The sequence below is a fragment of the Leptopilina heterotoma genome, unplaced genomic scaffold (genome assembly GCF_015476425.1).
Source record: "Leptopilina heterotoma isolate Lh14 unplaced genomic scaffold, ASM1547642v1 Lhet_21, whole genome shotgun sequence".
Classification (NCBI taxonomy): domain Eukaryota; kingdom Metazoa; phylum Arthropoda; class Insecta; order Hymenoptera; family Figitidae; genus Leptopilina; species Leptopilina heterotoma.
In genome coordinates this window covers 305,508-329,606 of record NW_025110925.1, presented here as the reverse complement: position 1 = coordinate 329,606, position 24,099 = coordinate 305,508, and the positions used below count along the sequence as shown (strand labels likewise).

At 29.9% G+C, this 24,099-nt stretch overlaps 1 protein-coding gene across 3 annotated transcripts; it reads right to left on the bottom strand.

The window, feature by feature from the left end:
- Positions 1 to 124: 124 nt before the first annotated feature.
- LOC122501502 lies at positions 125 to 19,659 on the bottom strand. 3 transcript variants are annotated; one of them, XM_043611021.1, is made up of 4 exons: positions 19,482 to 19,659; positions 18,214 to 18,377; positions 16,674 to 17,414; positions 125 to 5,940 (listed from the first exon to the last, which is right to left on the bottom strand). In XM_043611021.1, exon 4 carries the CDS (start codon positions 3,809 to 3,811, stop codon positions 125 to 127), a length of 3,687 nt encoding a protein of 1,228 aa, XP_043466956.1. In that variant the 5' UTR covers positions 3,812 to 5,940; positions 16,674 to 17,414; positions 18,214 to 18,377; positions 19,482 to 19,659. The 3 variants fall into 3 exon arrangements, with proteins under 3 accessions (XP_043466956.1, XP_043466957.1, XP_043466955.1); XM_043611022.1 differs by having other exon boundaries at positions 18,214 to 18,366; positions 19,519 to 19,658; XM_043611020.1 differs by having other exon boundaries at positions 18,214 to 18,366; positions 19,482 to 19,655.
- Positions 19,660 to 24,099: the final 4,440 nt, after the last annotated feature.

Below are 24,099 nucleotides of genomic sequence, written 5' to 3'. Positions count from 1 at the left end.
GATTTAAAGCGCCTAATAACTTGAGATTTTCTGATTTTAAATTGTGGAGAAATCGTTTGGAATATGCCACGATTCTTATAATTCGAGGAAGATTTTCGAATTTGTCGAAAAGAGATTGATCGATTCAAATTTCCTTTGTTAATAAATTACAGCCCTTTTTGAAACCAGGAACATCGTCAGGTAAGACCACATTGGAAGGCCATTCAGATTTATCGTTAAATAGAAATTCAGGACCTTGCCACCATAATTTTAAACTAGCGAGAAGATTCGGAGCAACACCTCGAGAAATACAATCCGCTGGATTGTTTTCACTCCTAACGTGTCTCCAACAATCAATTTCTGTTAAGTCTTGAATTTGACTGACTCGATTTCCTACGAAAGTTTCGAGCGCACCAGACTGAGCTCTTAGCCAACATAAAACTATTGTCGAGTCACACCAGTAATAAGTACTATTAATATTGGTGTCTAAAGCCTTTGTAACCTTAGCAGTCAATTTCGCTAATTCGAGAGCACCGCAAAGTTCGAGACGAGGAATAGACTTAGTTTTTAGCGGGGAAACTCGAGATTTGGAGCAAATCAATTGCACTTGAATGTTACCTGACGCGTCTTCCGAACGAAGATAGACACATGCTCCGTATGCGTTTTTCGCAGCATCGGAAAAACCGTGAATTTCGATATTTGCAGGTTCTAAACAAACTATACGTCGAGGAATCGACAGCGCATTTAGATTTGGGAGTTGTCTTCTGTATTCTAACCATTGTGCGTTAATCTCTACCGGAAGACATTCATCCCAAGATACCTTTTCGAGCCAAAGCCGTTGGAGTAAAATCTTCGCAATTACGATACAAGGACCAAGAAGACCCAACGGATCAAAAATTCGCGCGATGTCAGACAAAATTTGTCTTTTTGTAATTTTGTTACTACTCGAAACATTAACGGAATAAAGTAAACGATCAGAATTAGCTTGCCACGTCAAACCGAGCATTTTAATTTGATCATCATTCGAAAAATTGATTGTTTCCGCGTTATTTTTGAAATCTACAAGATCCTCGATGACACGCGGGTCATTAGAAATCCATTTTCGGAGTTCATACCCTCCTGCCAATAAGACTTCAAAAACCTTTTTCGCTATGCGTTTAGCTCCTTCAATTGAGTCCGAGCCTGAAACAAAATCATCCACATAAAAATCATGTTGAATAACCTTTGCTATTTCTGGAAGAGTATTTTCACAATCAAGGGCAATTTGGTGCAGACACCTAATAGCTAAATACGACGCAGCCGCGGTGCCGTAGGTGACGGTGTTTAAATTGTAAATTTTTATTGGACCGTTTTCGTCAGGACGCCACAAAATACGTTGAAGAGGGCGTTGTTCTTCTGTGACAAGTATCTGACGATACATTTTTGTGATGTCACCACAAACTACAAACACGTGCTTTCTAAATCGAACGAGAATTGAAAAAAGGTCCTCCTGTAACAAGGGACCGACCATTTGAAGATCATTGAATGAAACTCCGCTCGAAGTGGGAGACGAACTATCAAAAACGACACGAACTCTTGTTGATGAACTACTCTCTCGGATAATTATAAGCTGAGGTATATAATACGATATAAGAACACTAAATTCGTCTAGTACTTCAGTCATGTGCCCCAAATTTTCGTATTCGATCATAAAATTGTTATAATCGGTTTTTAGTTCAGGGTTTTTCTTTAGACGTTTCTCTAAATTCAAAAAACGACGAAGAGCTTGTTCTTTGGACTCCCCTAACTGATCAAGATTTCCTTTTAATGGAATAGTAACGATAAACTTACCATTTTCGTCTCGTTTAGTGGTTTTTTCAAAAAACGATTCACAATATTTGTCATTAAGAGTTTTTGGTTTACTTTCAAAATGCTCATCTAATTCCCAAAATTTAGTTAACTGCGTCTCCAAATTTAAGGTTTGAATTAAATTGCAATTGACAGTGTTCAAAACGGGGTTTAAACACAGATTTGGCGTTGGACCTGCCAAAATCCAACCAAGCCTTGTTTTTTGAAGCAATAGACCTTCATTGTTTAACTTCACTTGACCTAACGAGATTAAATTCCAAAATATATTGTTTCCTATTAATATGTCGATTTTTCCCGATTTTCCAAAATCAGGATCAGCCAAAGGAAGATAAGAAGGGATTTCCAAAGTTGAAGATTTAATTGCTGAATGCGGAGAATGAGTCGTGATTTCCGGGACAATGAGGCATGAAATTTTGAATGTAAAATTGCACTGTTTGGATGAAATTTGTACAACACATCTATATTTTATATTTGACGCTAAATTGTTGACGGCATTTAAAGTGACATCGATTGGAATTTTCTCAAGATTGAGGAAATTAGCGAACTTTTTGGTAATTAAGCCTGTTTGAGAACCATTGTCGAGAATAGCACGGGCTGTTTTCAATTTTTTGTTTGAATTTTCTACCAGGACTGAAGCAGTCGATAAGACCCCATCATTTGCAATGTTAATACAACACGACGTCACCGATTTACTGTTATTTAATCTGGAAGAATTTGTTTCATCGGAAGTAGTTGCCTTTTCAAAATGTAGAAGTGTATTGTGCTTCATCTGACATTTTTTACAGCCCTGAGATTTGCAATCTTTTATGAAATGATTGGGTCTTAAACAATTTAAGCAGATTTTTAAAGGTTTTATTTTTTCGACTCTTTGTTGAGGAGAAAGTGAAAGAAATTTGGAGCAGTTTTGTAAGTGGTGATCTTCATCACAAATCAAGCAATTTAATTTTTTGGTCAGAAAGGATTTGACTTTTGTCTGGCTGCTAGATTGAGGAGGTTTTATTTTTGTATTTTTGTCAATTTGTAAATTGTTAATCTCTAAAGTTTCTAACATATCTGCCCTACCTTTTAAAAAACGCTTCAAATTCTCGAGAGTAATTATTTCATTATCAGTTTTTTCTTTCTCCCACGCGCGAGCAGTTATTTTGTCTAATTTAGTGGAAATCATGTAAATTAATAAAGCGTCCCAATGTTGAGTGGGTAATCTTAAAGCGGTTAGAGCCCTTAAATGTTTATTCAAAGTGTCTACTACTTGTCGAAGTTGGGAAGCACTTTCTTTTTGAATTGGCTCGATGTTAAAAATTGATTTCAAGTGATTTTGAACTAAAAGATTTGTATTATCGAAACGCGTACGTAAAGCTTCCCATGCCACTAAATAATTTGCTGCCGAGAACTCGAGAGATTTTATAATTTGTTCGGCATCACCCTCGACCGCTGCTCTCAAGTAATGGAATTTTTGTATGTTGCTAATTTGGTTGTTGTCATGAATAAGGGAAGAAAAGGTGTCGCGGAAACCTAACCATTCTGAGAGCTCGCCTCTGAATTTTGGTAATTCAATTGTAGGCAGTTTAACACCTAGTGGTTGATTCGCGTGAAAATTAACGTTCAATGCATTATCTTGTTGATTATTTTGAGCGTTACGTTGTTGCATGCCAGGAGGAGCTCGATCAACCGGAATTCCCTGAGCTATCAAACTTTGAGCTAAAGCTACACTTTCAAAATAAGTTTTTTCAAATGTTTCGCGATAATCAACAGTGTCCTCCTCATTGTCTGTCAATTCTTCTATGTTTGATTGTATTTTATCAAAATCGACAAAAGATTGTTTAATATTGTCTACTCTATTTTGTAATTCTAATTTAACGACATCTACTAATGGGATTTGATTGTCAAGATTACTTGTTTTTATTTTGTTGACGTGTTTTGCAAAACTTGTTAATTTTAATTTACAACTACCGCGTTTTTTAACTAATTGATTTATTTCGGCCATTTTGATGGAATGGAAACGAAACAAGGAACAGGGAAAAGAACTAGGAATGCTCACGTGTCCTTTGCGTTGATTCTCCTTCCTTCCGGGACGCCTTGCGTTGATCGCTGCTCGAAAATGGCGTCAATACTTCCCGTCTTGATTCAGGATGCGAAATGAGATAATTTATTTTTTACAGGAAGTCTGCTTCCACGCTCCGCTGTTGATCTCCAATTGTTTGACGTGTTGAATAGATTGAAACGATGCAAATTATTGAATGTAGATGTTTGGCGATTTGTAGTGCGAATGTAATCCAAATTTGTTAAGTAAAATAGTTTACCACGTTGTGATTGCCTTTGTGACGGCTGTTGCGAAAACAGGAACAATTATTTGTATCAAATGTAAACGAAAACGAAACTTGTATGCCTTTGTAACGGCGTTGCAAAGTAAAAAAGGTCTAAATGCACGCACTGCGCATTTATCTAACCACGCCGTCTTGTCTCACAATAGAAAGTTTGATTGTTAGATTCAACTTGCAATTTGTCACAAAACTTCACAAATAACGTCCGAATAACTTCACCTAAGCCATCCGGCTCGAAGGACCATTTTGTTTAGTTTATTTTAGCTGGGTTTCACAAATAAATTCGAATAAAAGACGAAAGCGTGTGTGCGAGAAAATCTTTTTATCGCCATATTGAAAACAGTAGTACATAAAAAGAAACGGCAGAGGCCGATAAAACATTTCAGCGGGAACAGATTAAAAATTCAAATTCAAACACATATCACCATATAGTACGCACATAATTTTCCTTATTATTCTTACAAGACCTGCTTGATAATGATCCATAATATTTTTAACATTCAATGTTACATGATTGTTTTTTTCTATTCTCAGAACAATATCGATAAATGAAATTGCTTTTACTTTTTCTAATAAATGATTGCTTTCTATTAATTGTTTGGCATTACTGTGCAGTTTTTGAAGCAATGCTATATTATCAAATGCATAATTCTTACTATCACTATAATATTTTATTTGCGTGATATAATTCATAAGTTTTACTTGAAGTGGTCGTAAATACATTAGCCTTTCTGTAGGCCTTACTGTATTTATATATTTTTCATAAGATTCTAGAACATTTGACATAACATAATCTAAGTTTTCAAATAATTTTATGTCCAGTAATTGTGACCGGCCTGCGAGCAAGTACAAAGAAGATGTATCAGAAAAGCTTGGTTTTACATCTTGGATTAAGGTGTTGTTAATTTTCTTTGTTTTTCTAATTGCCGGCATTATGTTATCATTAACACAAGAAGTTAGTTTACCTTCTCTTTTTGGTCTTCTAAATATGGCAATATTATCTTCATTATTTGTTATATAATTGACGAAATTTCGAGAACTTTCATAGATTTTTAGTTGAGTTCTTAATACAACTTTTTCCCGCAATTTGCTGTTAATATATTCATTATCAACGACTTCCTTATTTTCAGAGAACGGCACTTTTGTGAAAATGACTGATATGCTGTCATAAATATTTTCAAAGTTATTACCAAACAATGTTGCAAGATGGGTTAAAAGTGTTAGAAAGGGTTGAATGTTATCATCTTTAAAGGCATCATAACTAATAACCAACGTAAATTTTAGTTCATCCATACTTTTTATCAATTGATAGACATACAAGGCATTAGTAACGTCTTGTATTAATTCTCTATTATCACTAAATCCAGGACAATCCCACAGAGTAAAGTCGGGAATTTTGTCCGATTTCCACTTTGTTGGAATTGTTGTTAATGATGTAGATTTGTTACCAATTTTCGGAGCTTCGTCTCCTTCGCTTTCCTGTGTAATCATTATTTTTTCGAACTTATGCGTTCTTACAGCCTTTAATTTTTTACCAATTACATAATTCATTAATGTACTTTTGCCAGCTTTAGCAATGCCAATAAAAAGTACCCCGCGTTTATCTGTAACTTTATTCTTTACGAATTCTATAGAATCTTTAAAAGTTTCTTCCATTTTCAATATGTCAGATAGATTAAAACTCTCTTGTTGGCAACTGATCTGTGTAAATAGTAGGCAGAGAGTCACTGTTCTGATCATGATGCTGTTGTGATGTACAAATTTAGTTGAAACTTATTATTACTGAAGATACCTAAAAAATAGAAAATATAACTAAGAAATTGAATAAACTTTTTACACGGAGAAAATTTCTTTCGTAATGATTACAATAGTCTATATTACAGCTCGGATATGTGACCACTTTTTGTAATAATTACGAAAACTATGTCATTTATTAAGAATTTAGTAGGAGCGATTACTATAGTTACTTTAATGAATCCAAACACTGTATTAATCGTGTTGAAATTTATTTTTTGGAATCATTAATATAGTTTAGATGTACAGGTTCAGAAAGGGTACTGTAGGCATTCACGCAGAGACTTGTTATAATTACAATAGTCTACGTTAAAAGGAAATCTTGGATTCTGTTCACATTTGTAGCGGTCTAAGGAAATCAGTGATACATACTGCAGTAGCCTTTACAACAGGACTATTGTAAAATAAGATGACCGCGGCTGCTTCGCCTTCTTATTTTACTATAGTTCTTCGTAAAGACTACTATTGCTATATTTCTGATTACAAATTACTGTTGTAAAATTAAAAAAGAAAATTTTCAACTAAAATAAATTTTTTTTGCAATTAATGACTTGCGTAAAGTACGTAAGTTACCTAATTAGTGCAATTTACAATAATTCGTCTACTACGTAACTTAAGTTATTTACGTAAGTGCAACTTACGTTATTTACGTAACCTATATTTTTACGTATCATACATTATTTACGCAACTTATTTTTACGTAATTTACGTAATTTATTTGTGTAACTTACTTTTGTTATTTACGTAACTTGCGTAAGTTATGTAACTTACGTAAGTTGTGTAAACTATATAACAATTTATACAGGCAAGAAATCTTGTACCTTCGGTGCGTGTGTTAGAAAAAAAAATTTCACTATGGAAATGTAATAAAAAATAGACCTTACAATATTAAAGACTAACAGTGAACAATAATTGTATTAATTATTGAGAACGAAGTGATTTTTTTACATTTAAAGTGTATAAGTCTTTCTCGCAAGCGGTGAACTTTCATAGCAGTTAGTATATAAGGAAGTTTAAGTCATGTATAAATATGTGTAAATAGCGATCGTTATTATGTTATGCGTTTAGTATTTAAGTTAGATTTATGTACATAGGGTTTAGTGAAATTGTCTAGTTTAATAATATAATTAATCTTGAAGTGGGTAGTCTTGGAAGAGTGAAATTGATGTGCAATACATGATTAGAAGTCATGAATTACAAAAAAATTTTATTTTAGTTGAAAATTTTCTTTTTTAACTTTACAACAGTCATTTGTAATCAGAAATATGGCAATATAGTAGTCTTTACGAAGAACTATAGTAAAATAAGAAGGCAAGGCAGCCGCGGTCACCTTATTTTACAATAGTCCTGTTGTAAAGACTACTACAGACTGTATCACTGATTCCCTTAGATTGCTGCAAATGTGGATAGAATCCAAGATTTCCTTTTAACGTAGACTACACGGAAAAAATAAGTTCAGCAGATTTTACGAAACTAATTTCGCACTAGCGGATATTTAAGATTCCTTGACGAAGTTTTTAAAAAACCCAGGAACTTTCACTACTTTAAGCAGAACAATTTTCGAGAAACTGCAACCAGTGTTGTAATTTATAAAACAAGCTTGAATGTAGAAATGTTTCGTATTTTCTGGTGAACATTTTATCAGAAAATGGTAAAAATGTTTCGTGCAATCTAAAAATGCGTGGTTTGAGTTTTCACTTCGCTGTCTATCGTGAATTCTCGAACACAGAGTTTCGTAAAATTCTATACGGGGTGTACCAAAAGTCGCGTTATAAATAGATATGTTGAAGCTTGTCTCGTCGCGTCGGTATTAACTTGTCTGCTGTATATAGAGATAATATATAGAAGGAAAAAGAGAACTGCTTTACCTGCCGGTAACATTTGGATAATTGTTTTCTTTTACGTATTTCACATTTCATTGTTCCAAATTCGTAACATTTTTTATGTGATTTTGTAATCCAAACTTTTCATTATTATTAATTTCTTTTAATTTACATTCCAATAAATTTTATAGTTTATCATAATATTTACCGATGACAATATATATATATATATATATATATATATATATATAAATTTTAATTAATTCTAATTTTTATTAGTTTTAACTGTTATTACTTCAAATTTTAGACAATTTAATATTAAAATTTTTTGAGTTTGAATTTAATTTTGAAAATTTTTTTGCAATTTATTTATAATTTAAAATTAAGAATAAAATTATTTTTTAAAAATTGAAAAATTTTATAGAGATTTTATAACCCATTATAATTAAAAAATGTTATTTTAAAAACTATAAAATATTTTGTATAACTTTTAAAAAAATGATTTTTTTTTAAAATTAATATTCAGTATATTGACATTTCTCACAAGCGCAGTTTTAATCTCCTCAGTTAGTATATAAAGAAACTCAATTCTTTCATCTACAAGTGCGAGTTATATTGTATGTGCGTTGCGTCAGAATTCGTTTATATGTATGCGTATTTCCGTTAAGTTAGTGTCAGAATAAAATAAGCCAATCCAAGCGAACCATTGCGTTGTAGAGGGCAGTCACATGTGTCGAACCAATCATCTATCTCCTATAGAAGACGAGAAAAAATGGTCTTGAGAGCTCATTGGTACATTAAGAAATTCTTTTTTCTGCTTTATTCGTTTTTTTCTCCGTGAATATTTTTTTCCGTGGCGCATGCGCTTCTGGCTAAACATTTTACAAAACTCTTGAATTAGAACGTCCAACCGATCATTTGTGAATTCCATAGAATTTTTTTTGAGTTTTCGAGAAACGCAGTCATCATATATTACTATTGATTCTGTTTTATCTTATACTAAACTCCTCTCCGTATCCGCTATTCCAAAATTAGTTTCGTAAAATGTACTAAATTAATTTTTTCCGTGTATTGTAATCAGTCACATAGACTTTGTGCTAACTCATATTTAGTTCGTATTTATTTCAAATAAATTTTTAATGAGTACGTTCGACTTACAGAATTGTTACAACGAAGCTACTTTAGGCATTACGAAAAGTGGTCACATATCCGAGCAGTACTGTTCGACTATTGTAATCATTAACAGAAAATTTTTCTCCGTGTAAGTGGGTCATCTCATGAGATAAATTAAAAAAGGCATTTTTTCATATATCTTTAAAACTTGTAGAATATGTGGGCAAAACAATAGTAAATTCGATCGCATTTACTATAAATATAAGCAAATGATACACAAAATTCAGACATATTTACGTCCGTATTTATAATTATATTTGGGTGATTAAAATTAAAATGTCATTTTTGATCCTACAAACTTTGATTTTTCGATGTTGGAATTTAAACTTTCTGATAATCTTTTTAGGTTGACTAGAATATACGATGGACAAAAATAATAGTTAATAGTTGTCGAGCAGATGGAAGAAAATTTTAATTTTCTTTAGGTGTAAAACGACCGGCAGAAATTATATGAAATTTTCTGTTTCCGTTTATTCTTTTCTCAAATAAATTCTTCCTACTTTAAATAGTGGAAATCATGAAGGAGTATAAGGAGAAGTATCAGGGTTGCTACAGAAGTCTGTTTTTAAATTTCCATGACTTTTCCAGGTTTTCCAGTACAAAATCTGATAAATTTCCAGGTCACCTTTTGAACATTATAAATTAGAGCAATTTTTGAAGAAAAATTGGCCTAATAATAATAAATTAGAATTTTTCTGTATTATAAAAATATTCACGTTAGATTATCTCTATTTGATTATTAAAGCACAGACAGGGTGTCTATAATACTGAAAATATGACTTAAAATTCCAGGACATATTTTTTATTTTTCCAGGACATTTACATGTGTAATATTATTTCATATTACGATTTTAAATTCACCTACTTGAACAAAAATATTTATTTCATTATAAAAAGAGTTAAAAATCAATATTATATATAGATATCAGATTCTTTAATCAAACGACAAATTAAAATTATTGTTTGATGGATCAAAAAAATTAGGTATTTTTTTAAATTTGAGTAAAATTTTTAAATTATTGAATATTTAAAAGCAAAATATGGAAAATTCAAGGATATTTCAGGACATTTCCAGGAATTCCAAGACATCATTTTTTAAAAGAAAAAATGTAGTAAAAAATATTAAGTGGAATAAAATTCCAGACATTTCAAATTTCCATGACATTTCCAGGTATTCCAGACCTTTTTTTTAAAAAAATCCCTGACTTTTCCAGGTATTCCAGACCTTTTTTAAAAAATCCCTGACTTTTCCAGGTTCTGCCCGGCTGAAAATCCTTGCTCAAGATCATACGTAAGAACATGTGCAAGAACGTTGATAAGATGATCTTGCACACGAACTTGTGTATGTTCAGCCCAAGGATTTGGAACAAAGAACATGTGCTAGAACATGCATAAGAGTCCATACCGAGAGTAAGTAAAACTATCTATTAGACTCATGAACTTGTACAAATCATATATAAGTTCATATGCAAGGTCCTGTACAATTTAATTAAAAACTTTAAAGGCTGCGCAGTAGTTTTCTATGGCTTCTGCAGCTGCGCAGTTATTTTTAGATCATACATGCGGAGCGTGACTAAAGACAATGTTAAAAATTTTCTTCTATTTTGCATAAATAAAAAAGTTAATAAAAGCTAACAATAAGATAATATTATTAATTATACATGAACTTATACACGATCTTGTACAAGTACACAAGAGAGAACTCGTGTTTTTCGTTATCTTGAGTTATATTTGCAAGAACATTTGCATATTCTTGTATATGTTCATTGTTCCAAATCCTTGGGCCGAACGTATGTAAGTTCATACAAAATACTTGTCAATGTTCTTGCATAAGTTCTTACGTATGATCCTGTACACGGTTTTTTGGCCGGGTGTAGCAACCCTGCAGTATGTATACTGACTGTACTTGACTGCGTAAAATCGCCATGCACGAAAATTGGCATACCGGAAATTTGTTCACTGATATTAGCGCCCCTACAGGAGAAAATATATACCCTCCATGCTGTCCATGATAAAAGTTTTGTTTACGTAGTTTTTTGGTTATGTACCAAGTTGATAACGTTGATAATAACAATAAAATAATAGTAATATGAATTGTTTTATAAAAAATTGCATGTCTAGTTATAAAGCAAATAAAAATGCTTCTGAAAAAAGTGTTTTTTCAAAGCACCGAGAATGATAAGTTTATTTAATATACTATTTTGTAAGGGTGAAAGTTTTTATAATTTTACCAACAGACATTTATGAATTTAATGCAAAGAATTTTTGGTTGTTTATTTGAAGTCCTTTCTATTTATATAACGTATAAAACAATTTAATTCTGTTCATCTATTTTACAATACAACACTCAGAGGATCCTCTAACCTTAAATATCAATCATGACTAAAAAAATAGTTCTAATTAGCTTTGCCATAAATTATAAACTTTTGAAGAACAAGAAAACATAAGAACATTGGGGGACACCAGCATTGAATATATAAAATATAAATTTAACACAGATTTATAAAAACTAAAATAATAAAATGCAAGAAACGGAATTTTGAGGGGACATTACTGACACACTCACCGACATTTTGCTTCATTTCTCAATTTCTAAATAGAAAGACTTTATTTTTGAGTTCAAATCGTTCAGCTTTTTAAAGTATACGTGTATTAACTGAAACTGTGATACAATAATATTCAAAAATAATAATAATATTTATTATTTTTTTATGGGAACACCACTGACCGTATAGCTATAGATGTGTCAGAATATTATGTTTTTTCTCTAAGATTCTATACTTATGAGATGCCGCAAGACTCGAGATTTTCGAGACGAGACGAGGCAATCATCGTCAAGGCCAAGACCAAGATGAACTTTTTTCTCGTCTTGTCTATTCAAGACAAGACGAGACAATAACTATCAAGACCAAGACAAGATTCAAGACTCGAAAACTATCGTTAAATACTGTGTAGGATTAGAAAAATACGAAAAACTAACACTTGAATAAGTTATGTTATACCATAAAATATAATAATATTACATCTAGGGTAAAGTGCGGATAGATGCCCCCCAATTCGAAAATTACATCTAAATTCAACAAATATTAATATTTTTAATTGACCATTCGATTTTTACACACTATTACTATTTATCATTAACATATATGTAAGGACCAAATACCTACAATAAATAATTAATTAATCAGAACGAAAATACAAAAGGTCTGCATTTGGCCATATATGGGTGGGTAAGACGCCCCCCGCGGTAAGTTATTATCATTTATTACAACAATTATTATAAAAAATGGAAAACGTCGATCTAATATGTTTCTTTGATTAATTTGAAACAAGAAAATAATTGAAAATATTTTCTTACATGTTAAATATCCTCGATTTTTGTAATGAGGAATTTTGTCCAGCAGTTTGAAAATTTTTGGACATTTTCAGCAATCTGAAATTTTTACATTATTACAACTAATAACCCCGGGGTGCCAGCGAGCTGGAACTTTACAGTAAAATTGTTATGGCCAATAGGTATAAAAAAAACTAATAATCCATAAATATATTTTCTTTCATATTGGAGGTCTTAGAAAGGGGGCATCTATCCGCACTTTACCCTACATTTTATGAAATTACTCTGTGAATTTTAGTTATAATTCTAAAATTTTAGTTTAATGTGAAATATAAGACCAACATTTTCATCAATTTAAAATCTTTATACATGGAAAAAAATAAAATGTTTTAACACTTAACTTTTTTCGCAATTTTTCAATCTATAACCCAGGCGCGAGCTGACAGTGAGTTCAGGCTTTACGAAGCTTGATTGAGACTTGGTCAGTATTGGTTGAAGATTGGTGGGACAGCGAAAGCAAGGCTACTTGAGTCCGGAATAGTAACATCGATGTAAACCTGACGCTCAGTCTTTGTTGAAGACTGGCGTTCAATCTTCAATCAATGCTGCGGAAACCGAAAGCAGGACTGAACAAGACTGCTTCCACTGTTCCCAAATTTACACGCTTCTCACGCGTTCATTCAATATAACGTGAATATATTAATTATTATTATTAATAATAAACAGTATTGTTATTAATATATATGTATTTACATATTTAATGACAATAAGTTATTATTATAATAATTATATTATTTTCATATAAATATTATATGACTAACAATAAATGTCATTTAACATAATAATATTGAAAAATAATTTTAGCAAAAAAAAAAACACAATTTGTGATAATTTGTACATTTTTTAACTTCATTTTTGACAGACTTTTAATATTATTTACAAACAAGTTCACAAGTTTTTATTCACAACACTTATTAATTATACAGATTAAATAGTAATTTTATTATTTTATGTAACCGCTTATAATGAAAAAATCCGCTCGCATGTGGGATCGAACTCACGTCCCCCCGCCCCAAACGCATTCCGGAAGTCCTAGACGCAACCACTTAATCCGCACGGCCACTGAGTCTCGATGAGACCTCGGGCTAATGTAATATATTAATGCCAGTGCCGTATACTTTGTTACTTATAAGGGCAAAGTGAAAACTATGACTAAAAATTTTACACATACTAATCCTGAATTATTTTAATTATTAAAAATGAATATTAAATAATTCATAATAAAATTGTAATCATTACAAAATTCAACTTTTAAAACATTTTACAATTAAAAATATTTAATGGATAATTTAATAAACATCGATAAATAATTGATATTTTTTATTATTCAGTAACAAAATTATTAACATTTATTATTAGATATATTAATAATATATTATGTAAATAAATATAATTTGGAATAATAATGAATTATAATGTTAAATATTATAATTATTATTAATTATAATAATATTTATTAATTGAATAATAATTATTAAAATTATAATAATTAATAAATAAATAAATAATAATTAATTAAATTAATATTAAAAGTTAACATAATTAATAAAATGATTAAATATGATGCAGTGTCAGGAATATTTATTGCACATTTTAATTATTATTTATTAATTATCTATAATAATTTTGAAAACATTTATAAAAAAAAATTTTCCATTTAACTTTCTTTAAATATGAATGTTACAATTAATAATATATTTATTTATCAATTGATAACTTAATGTTAATTATTATTATTATTATTTGAAACAATTATTATAATTATAATTATTATAATATTATTTAATTAAGTGAACACGGTAATAAATAAAGATAAACTGAATATTGAGTAAAGATTGATTCAAGCTTGAATCAAGATTAGATGTTCGAGCTTCACTCATAAAGACTGACCGAGTCTTGAATCGAGCATGGGACGAGCATTGGGTCCAATGTTGAACCAATATTGAACTAATATTGATTGACAGTGATGTAAAGACTGCTTCTACTGTGAGTTACCCACACTGAGCGTTCAAGACTCAATCAACCTTTAATCTATCGTCAGCATTGGTCTTTCGCGCCTGGGAAGTCTTTATAATATAAAGGAAGAAAATAGTTTTTAAATTATTGATCATATATAGTAAAATCTAAAGATAAATTGAGGCCTTGGATCGAATAACTCGCCCGACGCTCAGAGGAACGCGCAACTATGACAGTCAGTGAGCGCCTCTGGGTCACTCACTGCTACCCGACTGGTATTAGCGCGTTCCTCCTAGCGTCGGGCGAGTTATTCGATCCAAGGCCTCAATTTAAAACCTTTTGAAATTCCATGATTTATACAAATTGAATGTAAATTCAACTATTCTAAAATCCAATTATTTTTCAATTTTGAAGTAAAATTATCAGCCGCGTGAAGCTGGCAGACCGACACTGGTCCGCAGCCACATATATTCGGCTGCCACGTGTGGCTGCGGACCGCTGCTGGTCTGCTAGCTTCACGCGGCTAAAATATTATTCTCTGAATATTTTATAAATAACAATTTTAGGAAACTTTTTCAAGATTTAAATTATTTAAAATAAATTCAATTTCAGATTCTATAAAGATCAATTTTATTGTCAGAAATTGAAAAAATTTAAAGTTTAGCATTAATATTTGTGGTTGATTCCTAGAGGCGCTCACTGTTGTCTGACTGGTATAGTCTTTTTCGGCCATGCGCTACAGGCAGTTATCCGATCCACGCCCTTAATTATATTTTAATTAAAGTAATATTTTTTTTATATAGCGTTGAAAAGGTGAAAAGGTATACGAGAAGGGGAGGGGGTCTAAAAGTCTGAAAAATTGGTAACGTAGTTCATCCCAGTAAAAAAAAACTAATTCAAATGAATTGAAACGAATTAACATTTTTGGTAGGCTCCAATTCGTATTTGTCACAAAGCGGGATTCACTCAAGCTCTTTGTATATTCAATTGAATTTAATTCAATATGTACCAATTTGTTCAAACGAATTCGCATTCGAAAGAAATGGCCAAGGAATGCATTGAATTCGTGCTAACGAATTGAAAAAAATTAAAGGCTCAAAACTTGTCCAGTGAATTGGTACGGATAGAAGGTTCGGAAGTTCAATACAGTTTCACGAATTCAGGAAAATTGCATCATGGCTCCAATTCGTATTTGTCACAAAGCGGGATTCACGAAAGCTCTTTGTGAATTCTTTTTAATTCATTTCAATTAGTTTTCGTTTACTGGGATGGACGGCCCCTAAGTTTTAAGCGAATCCAATCAAAGTTTTAAAAATTTTGTCCATATTGGATCCGCCATTTTAAATTTTTAAAAAGTGACTTCAGATTCGTAATCAGCGACCCCAAAAATCTCCAAGTAATAAGTTTTCAACAAATTCGGTCAAATTTGAAAATTATGAAACAATTTATTTTTTTTGTCATTTATTTATTTATATCGCTGTATTGTCTAATGAAAAATTTTAATTAGAAAAAGCCATGTGGCAAAAAAACGACGTATCCAAATCTGTTATTTTTTTAAAAGAATGGTCTTTTATTTTTAAACCCTTTCTAGGAAGAGGGGGGGGGTCTGTTTTACAGAGAAAGCCCCTTATAAACAATAGTATATTAAGCAACAAAAGGATAAAGGCAACAAAAGGACCGGAAGAAGTGTCACAAAAATCATCGTAAAGAAATTGGCTGCCTTTATTCTCGTGTTACTTACGATATTTTTTATTCCTAATGCACAAAAGCGGCGATTTCAGATAGCAGACGACAGGGAGTAAAAGTCATTCACTTGTTCGACTTCTATGAAAATGGCGGCCGTTTTCTCCCTTGGGCAAGAAAAATGCATGTGAACAGGTAATTTTCTTGCCCATGGGAGAACACGGCCGCCATTTTCATATGGTCGAAGAAATGAATGATTTTCCTCCCTGTCGTCTGCTATCAGAAAGCGCCATTTTTGTGCATGCGTGGGATAAAAATAATTTTATTAATATTTATGCGTTAATTAATTAAATATATGAAGTCTAAGTGGATATTGCATGATTTGAAAATATTTGCATTAATCAACTTAACCCTCTGCTTACGCAAGTGACCGTTATCGACAAAAAAAACGATAATTCGGTCGCCTGGTGGGGACTATGGGAATAACATTCAAAAGCACTAGAGTGGGGATAAGTCAGCTTAAGCAGAGGGTTAAAAGTAATAATACAAAGTAAAGTAGACAGTGCACAAAACAAATTTTAAAACTGCTAATTTCCTTTTTTTATGCATTTTTGGACCATCATAATAATTTTTCTCAAAAACGAAGGGATTAGGTATAGCCAATTTATTATAGAATAATATTTTATTACATTATAATATTACCTGTTTTAATGGTGTCCGGAATAAGTCTACACTGTAAAAAATTTTTGGGGAAAATTCCCCAAAATCTTGGTGACGCAATTTTAACCAAAAAAGGTAAATTTCCACCAAGAAAACTTGGGGAATTTTCCCCAAGAAAACTAGAGGAATTTTCCCTTTAAAATCTTGTGGAATTTTCCCTTTAAAACCTTGGGGAATTTTCCCTTTATAATCTTGGGGAATTTTCCCCAAAAAACTTTAGGAATTTACCCTTTGAAATCTTGGGGAATTTTCCCCAAGAAACTCGAGGAAATTTCCCTTTAAAATCTTGTGGAATTTTCCCTTTGCATCCTTGGGAACTGTTCCCTTTGAAATCTTGGGGAATCTTCCCTTTGCAACCTTGGAAAATTTTTCTTGTAAATTCTTAGAAAATTTCTCTTTTAAATTACTTATTATGGAATTTTTCTCTTCGAACGTTGGGATATTTTTACTGTAAAATAGTACAGAATTTTTCAGTAAATTTTATCCTTTCATATTTAGGAAGATTGGTTTGTAAGGTTGAATAAATCTTGAACAAATTTTTTAAATACTGTTTATTATATTAGGTACTGTCAGTGAACGATAAGTACTTCAGTTAAAAGTACTACATCTGAACTTTACAACATTAATAATTAATTTTTTGCTTTCGGATCGCAAATAGTCTTTGTGTAATGCGAAAGTTCTCCGTTTATATTGCCTTTAGGGGGTTGATTGTCCAACAACATACTGTAAAAATAAATTATTATTTACCTTTTACAATTGACAAAAAAATACATAAAAATTAAATTGAACAATAATATATTTACCAAAAACTATGAATATATAGTAGTAATAGGGTTATGACTTTTCTAATTCAATATTATATTTCATATTTTTATTTATATATTTTTAAAATAAATTAAAAAATTTTTATTTTGATTAAAATATAAAAAATACCTAAACTACGTTATCTAACTAAAATATTAAAAATTAATTGAATTCTATAAGTCAATTGTTAAATTAACATTATATGGCAAAATATGAATAACTAACTAAATTTTTTGATAAAACCAAAAATAGTTTTAAAAAACTTTACAATCCCAGTAAACGAAAACTAATTGAAATGAATTAAAAAGAATTCACAAAGAGCTTTCGTGAATCCCGCTTTGTGACAAATACGAATTGGAGCCATGATGCAATTTTCCTGAATTCGTGAAACTGTATTGAACTTCCGAACCTTCTATCCGTACCAATTCACTGGACAAGTTTTGAGCCTTTAATTTTTTTCAATTCGTTAGCACGAATTCAATGCATTCCTTGGCCATTTCTTTCGAATGCGAATTCGTTTGGACAAATTGGTACATATTGAATTAAATTCAATTGAATATACAAAGAGCTTGAGTGAATCCCGCTTTGTGACAAATACGAATTGGAGCCTACCAAAAATGTTAATTCGTTTCAATTCATTTGAATTAGTTTTTTTTTACTGGGATACAATATGTTACACTTACAATATAATTATAATATATCTTTAAATATTATTTACCTTTTTAATAATTTTTAAATAATCCTTAAATATCGTTCTAGAATATTATTAAATATTGTCAAATTGTCCACTTCGCTATTATACATATAACCATCACTATATATTTAATAACTTTGAATATTTTTTTCACTCAAGGTTTTACTCTTACGAAGGCTGAAAAGCAACTAACATGTAAAATCATCTTGAAAGACTTTTCGAAGAAGACTTCTTGAGAATTTCTCAAACATTCTAGCTAAATAAATTTATAAGAAAAAACGGGTCCTGCGAGAAACTCATAAAATACGTCCCCTTGCAACGAGAAACCCTTAGGTATTGTTGGTCATCCAAAGACAAACCAGATGTGCCAAATCTTTCAAAATAAGAAAATGCTTCAAAACATTTTATACTTTTGACTAAGAGCAAAAAAATTTTAAGGCCCCCCATAGTATATATCTTTTAATAAACCTAACTATTTATGGCAATGCTTTTTATAAGTGAAAAATAGTTTATAATTGTTTGTTAAACATGCTTTATTAAAAAATTTTTTACCAAAGTATTAATTGTATTTTTAAGATAAAATTTTTACTATAAGTAGAACAAAAAATTTATGTAGTTCATAGTGAAAGTATTTTTTATTATATAATTATTAAATTATTAAAATTATAATAATTGTAAAGTTTAATTAATTTCATTTCTTCTAAATGCTTTTTCTAGTAAAAATTGTTATTTAAATTATAAATTAGACAAAGCTCATTTGTTTAAAACATTAATTTAATGAAGTATTATAAAAAAACATTTCACTGTAATATAAATTTTAATTTTTTAGCCCCTAAATCATACATTTTGTAAAAATGTTAATAATTTTGTACATGCAATTTAGTAAAAATTAACCCATTTTATAAAATTTAAAAAAGTTTTTTCAACTTTGTGGAAATTTTTATTAAATTTGGGAAAATTCCACAAAGCTTTCATAAAATGACATTTTCTTACTAATATGTGGAAAATTCCCTAAAATTATATACAAATTTCCCTATAATATTGTTGAAATCTTCACTATAATGTGAAAAATTGCACAAAATTGTAGTGAAAAATTTTTTCCCCTTCGCTTTGTAGAAAATTCCCTAATATTTTATCACTTTTCCCCAAGTTTGTTCAAAATTTCACTAATTTGTGGAAAATTCCCCAAAATCGTAGTGAAAATACTTTTCCCCGTGAATTTGTGGAATATTCCACAAGGAACCTCAGGGAAAAATCCACAAATTTTTTACAGTGTATCTGTCAAAAGTTACTTAAGCTGACAGTAGTGTAGGTTATTATTGATTTTACAATATTGGTGCAAAATTAAATTCTTCTTTTTCATTAAATTGAACAATTAGATAAAGTTTATTAGTTTAAGTTGCTCAAACTCTACAGCCCTTTTGCAAAAGACTAAAAATATAACGTTCTGAAATATTTTATAATTTCACAAATTTTTACATTTCTCTAAAGAACATGTAATAAACTTAAATTATCATTAGATTTTATGTTCTATTAACCAATAGAAAAACTACAGATCATTTAAAAACATTAAATATAAAGAAATTGTTTATACACATGTATACGGAAAACTTTTTTCATATCTTGAACATTAACAGCGAGGCATCGTGAAAAAGTAATTTAAAAATTCAAACGTAAAATCTTTAAAATATAAAAATACATAAAATATATAAATATATAAATTATATATATAATTTATATATATTATAAATATATATTACAGTCGTGTCTCGTCATTGCAAGATTCACGAAACTGCAAGCCCTTTTAGGGCGGTACCCTCTCGTAATTGCAAGATGACGTCAGCTTACGTTATCAACTTTCAGTGCCGACAGTTAGGGAGCAATGAAGGTTCCAAATAAGAGCCCAGTGGGCAAAAAACCATCATTGTTTTAAAAACGTCCCAAAAACGTTTTTAGAACGTTTCATGTCTGCAAAATAATGTTCCAAAAACGTTCCATTGCTTTTAAAACGTTTTAGAACCATATAACGTTTTTGGGACATTATTTATCAGACATGAAACGTTCTAAAAACGTTTTTGGAACGTTTTTAAAACAATGATGGTTTTTTGCCCACTGGGAGAGGGCGCCCAAAGAGAATATACCTATGCTCATCCCTGGAAATCTAGAAAGTAGGCGTGGTTTTCGTTAATTCTTGTCAAAATTGCATTCCTGACATGAAAACGAATCGAATCATGTATATAAAGTATATATTTTACCAATATTTATAGAATTGACCGATATTTTTATTTTTCACAAAAAATTAAAATTTTGTATTTTTTAAAATTTTATCTTAATACTTTAAAATAATTATTCTGAAATAAAAAATTAAACAGTTGGTATATATTATATCATTTAAGTAATTGATTACTATCTGATTACTATCAAATAAATATTTACTTGAATCTAATAATTTTTATTTAAATCAATTAAATGGTATTTGCGTCGAATACTTTTGTGGGAGGGTTTTTATCATTTTAATAATAAATTTAATGTCTTTGTAGGTTCTTAAAGAATTTTTGGTGTGAATATAGATACTTGGTAAAGAAAAGTTAACAGTGGTTCAAAGATTCTCTGTACGGGGATTTTAAGCTGGGCAGTGTATTTCTTTTATACAATCGACTTTTTGAAACTGTCTATATCCTATAATTTTTAACCGATTTGACCCAATGGGAAATAGCCATTACTCTACCATTGGCGTATTAATAGCCCAATATTGGGAGCCATTGGTTTTCTCTAGGTTTATTATTGGCACCCAATAATGGACCACTAATGGTAAAATAGTGGGATGTCCACGCCGATGCCAATAATTGGCAACCATTATTGGCTGCCATTAAAAAACCAATAATAAAAAAAAACAATTTTATTAACTTTTATTAAATAATAAATTTATTTATTTATTAATTATTTTATTTATTATTATTCATTATTAAAAATATTAATTTTTTAAATCAATTATTTTATAGAAATGGTTATTATTTTCTATAAAATAATCAATTAAAAAAATTAATATTTTTAATAATAAATAATACCTAATAATAATAAATAAAATAATTGAAAATATTTATTAACAATAAATTGAAAATAATAAGAAAAACAAAAAAATATTAAAAAGACACAAAAATATTTTTTTTAATTAAACAAATAATTGATATAATCATTTCTAACAATCTGTTAAAAGCAGTAAAAAAATTCATCCAATTTTACATAAGTTTTGACGGTTTTAAATTACCAGAAAATTCGGACATTTTTTATAGAAAACTATTAAGAAGTTTTATATATTTAAAAATATATAGCAACAATAAATTTAATAATATTTTTTAAAAATCCAGTATTTAAAATGTAATTTTTGAATGTTGGAGACAAAATTTCCGTATACAATTAATTTTCTCGTCTCTTATCTGAATATGTATATTAAAAATAACTTCACAAAAAATTCATGACAGTAAACATAAAAGACCGCGGTGATAACTTTGGTTTGACTTTGGATTTTATATACACGAAATTCATAGAAGTTAGCGCATAAAAGACAAGGAGATATCTTTGGTTTGGCATTGAATTATCAACAACAAAAAAGAAAATACTTATAAAAAAATTAATGTAATAAGTAATAATTAATGTATCAATGTTATAAATTAGTAATTTATAACAACACCCATCTATATTACGTATAATTCTCTTACAAAAAAGTATGCTAAAAGAAGTTATTCTAATAGGATACACCTTTTGTCAGTGATAAAAATCGCATTAACTTTAAACATATCGTCCCCCATATTGAATCTGCCATTTCGAAATTTCAAAAACTGAAACTTGACATTTAAATGTTTTCATTTTTGCCTATAAATTTTAAGCCCACGGCCGGCAATTTAAACTCAAACCACTTTATAAATCTCAAACCATAGACTTACATACTTATAAACTTATACTATAATTGATATAAATTAAAGTTATAAGTAAAAAAATTTCAATTTGTGAGTTTTTGATTTTTTTGAACCTAAAATGTTTGAATCGAACATTTTGAATTTGTAATTCACAATTTTACTTTTCTGACGACAAAATTTTAACAAAAATAATAATATTAACTCTATAGCAAGTTTGAATGAAATTAATTACAATATATAAAATTTTAAAAAAACTACAAATTTTGAATTTTAGAAAAAGTTGCATCACTTTCGTCCATATATTAATATTTTACTTTAATTGGTCAAGCTGCTTTTGCGTGAATCTCGGTCCGGATTTTGTGGACAAACACACGTACATACATATACAAATATTTTTCTCTTATTAGTAATTTTTCTAATGAAAATAAACAAAGATGATCAAGTTTTTACTAATATAAACCACTGATTTAACGGTGTTGCGCAATTTCAAACAGTGGTCGCCTTTTAAAAATGGCTGCTTGAACATAATTAAACATAATTTGAAAAGGATTTTTCTCCCAATTTGGACAATTATTGCAAAATAGGGAAAAATACCAGTTATCCTGAAATTTTGTTCTTTCATTTGTGCAAAAGAAATTGAAAATCCAATATAATACACGACTTCAGGAAGTAAAATGAGAAAATGAGATGTGCCCATTAGGTGCTGCCCTCTGGTGGTAATTTTATGGATCGCGCATTTGTTTAACTTTTTCCTATTTTACTTCCTGTCGTTGTAAATCTAAACAAATCTTTTACTTCTTGCGCGCAAATGAAAGATAAAATATATTCAGGATATCTTGTATTTTCTCCGATTTTGCAATAACTGCCCGAATTGGGAGAAAAATCATTTTCAAATCAAGTATTCATTTGAGCAGCCATTTTTAAAAGGCGATCACTGCGGAACACCATTAAGTCTTCATTAATAGATCCAAAATGTTTCTTATTTCTTCGGAGCGCGTCACAAATTTAGTTTTTAATTGTTATGCTGCGATTTATTAAATTTGAACATTTATATCTTTTTAAAGTTTGCATTAGACTTCGCAAGCGGATATGAGTAGTTATGGTATCTGGGCAAAGATTTAATTCACTCATTATCAGTTTGAAGTAGTGTTTATATTATAGCCTTTAAAAATACTTGAAATCCTATATGATACTTGAGACATTGAAACTAATGTTGTCAGCAAGCCTACACAGAAGTTCTCTCTTGAACATTTGGTTTCACGTTGATCTTCAGCAGTATTATGTCGTGCAAATATCAGTTCCCTTGAGATTATGCCCGAGAGTAGACGTTTCAATTCCACATATTGTAATATTAAAAATGTTCAATATGAAATAGATTTTTCAAATTCTCCGCGTCTATGCCTTATTTGTTCCAGACATATATATGTGATAACGCGCGTGTAAAGTGCTATATGATTCTACTGATTTAACTGAAGAAATGTTTTAAATTCTGTAAAAATAAAATCAGCTTTTATCAAATATTTTGGGTCTAATGAAGACTTAAATCAGTGGTTTATAATAAGAACTTGATCATATTTGTGTTATTTTCATAACCGCACTGCATAAGGCATAACTAAAGTTACAAACATAACCTATGATTTTTTGCTTCTTATATACCTTTCTTCGGAGCGCGTACCAAACATATACATTCAAAGTGCAATCATAAAATTTAGACTCATGAAAGAATTCAGTGCGTTTTTTTTATCCAAAACTAATGTATAATGTATTTTCTGCGCGGTCATTTTGATGTTTTTTATAATAGAAAAAGTGACAAAAATCTTTAAATTACTTGATTATGATAATTTTAATTGAAAAACAGGACGTCTTAAATATAAAAACATTGTAATAGAAATAAATAATATTACACAAATGTTTTTATTTTAAAATTAACTGCAGTGGTACTTTTATTGAAAATTTATAGAATATTTCTGCTGAACAGCTGGTGGAACTAAAA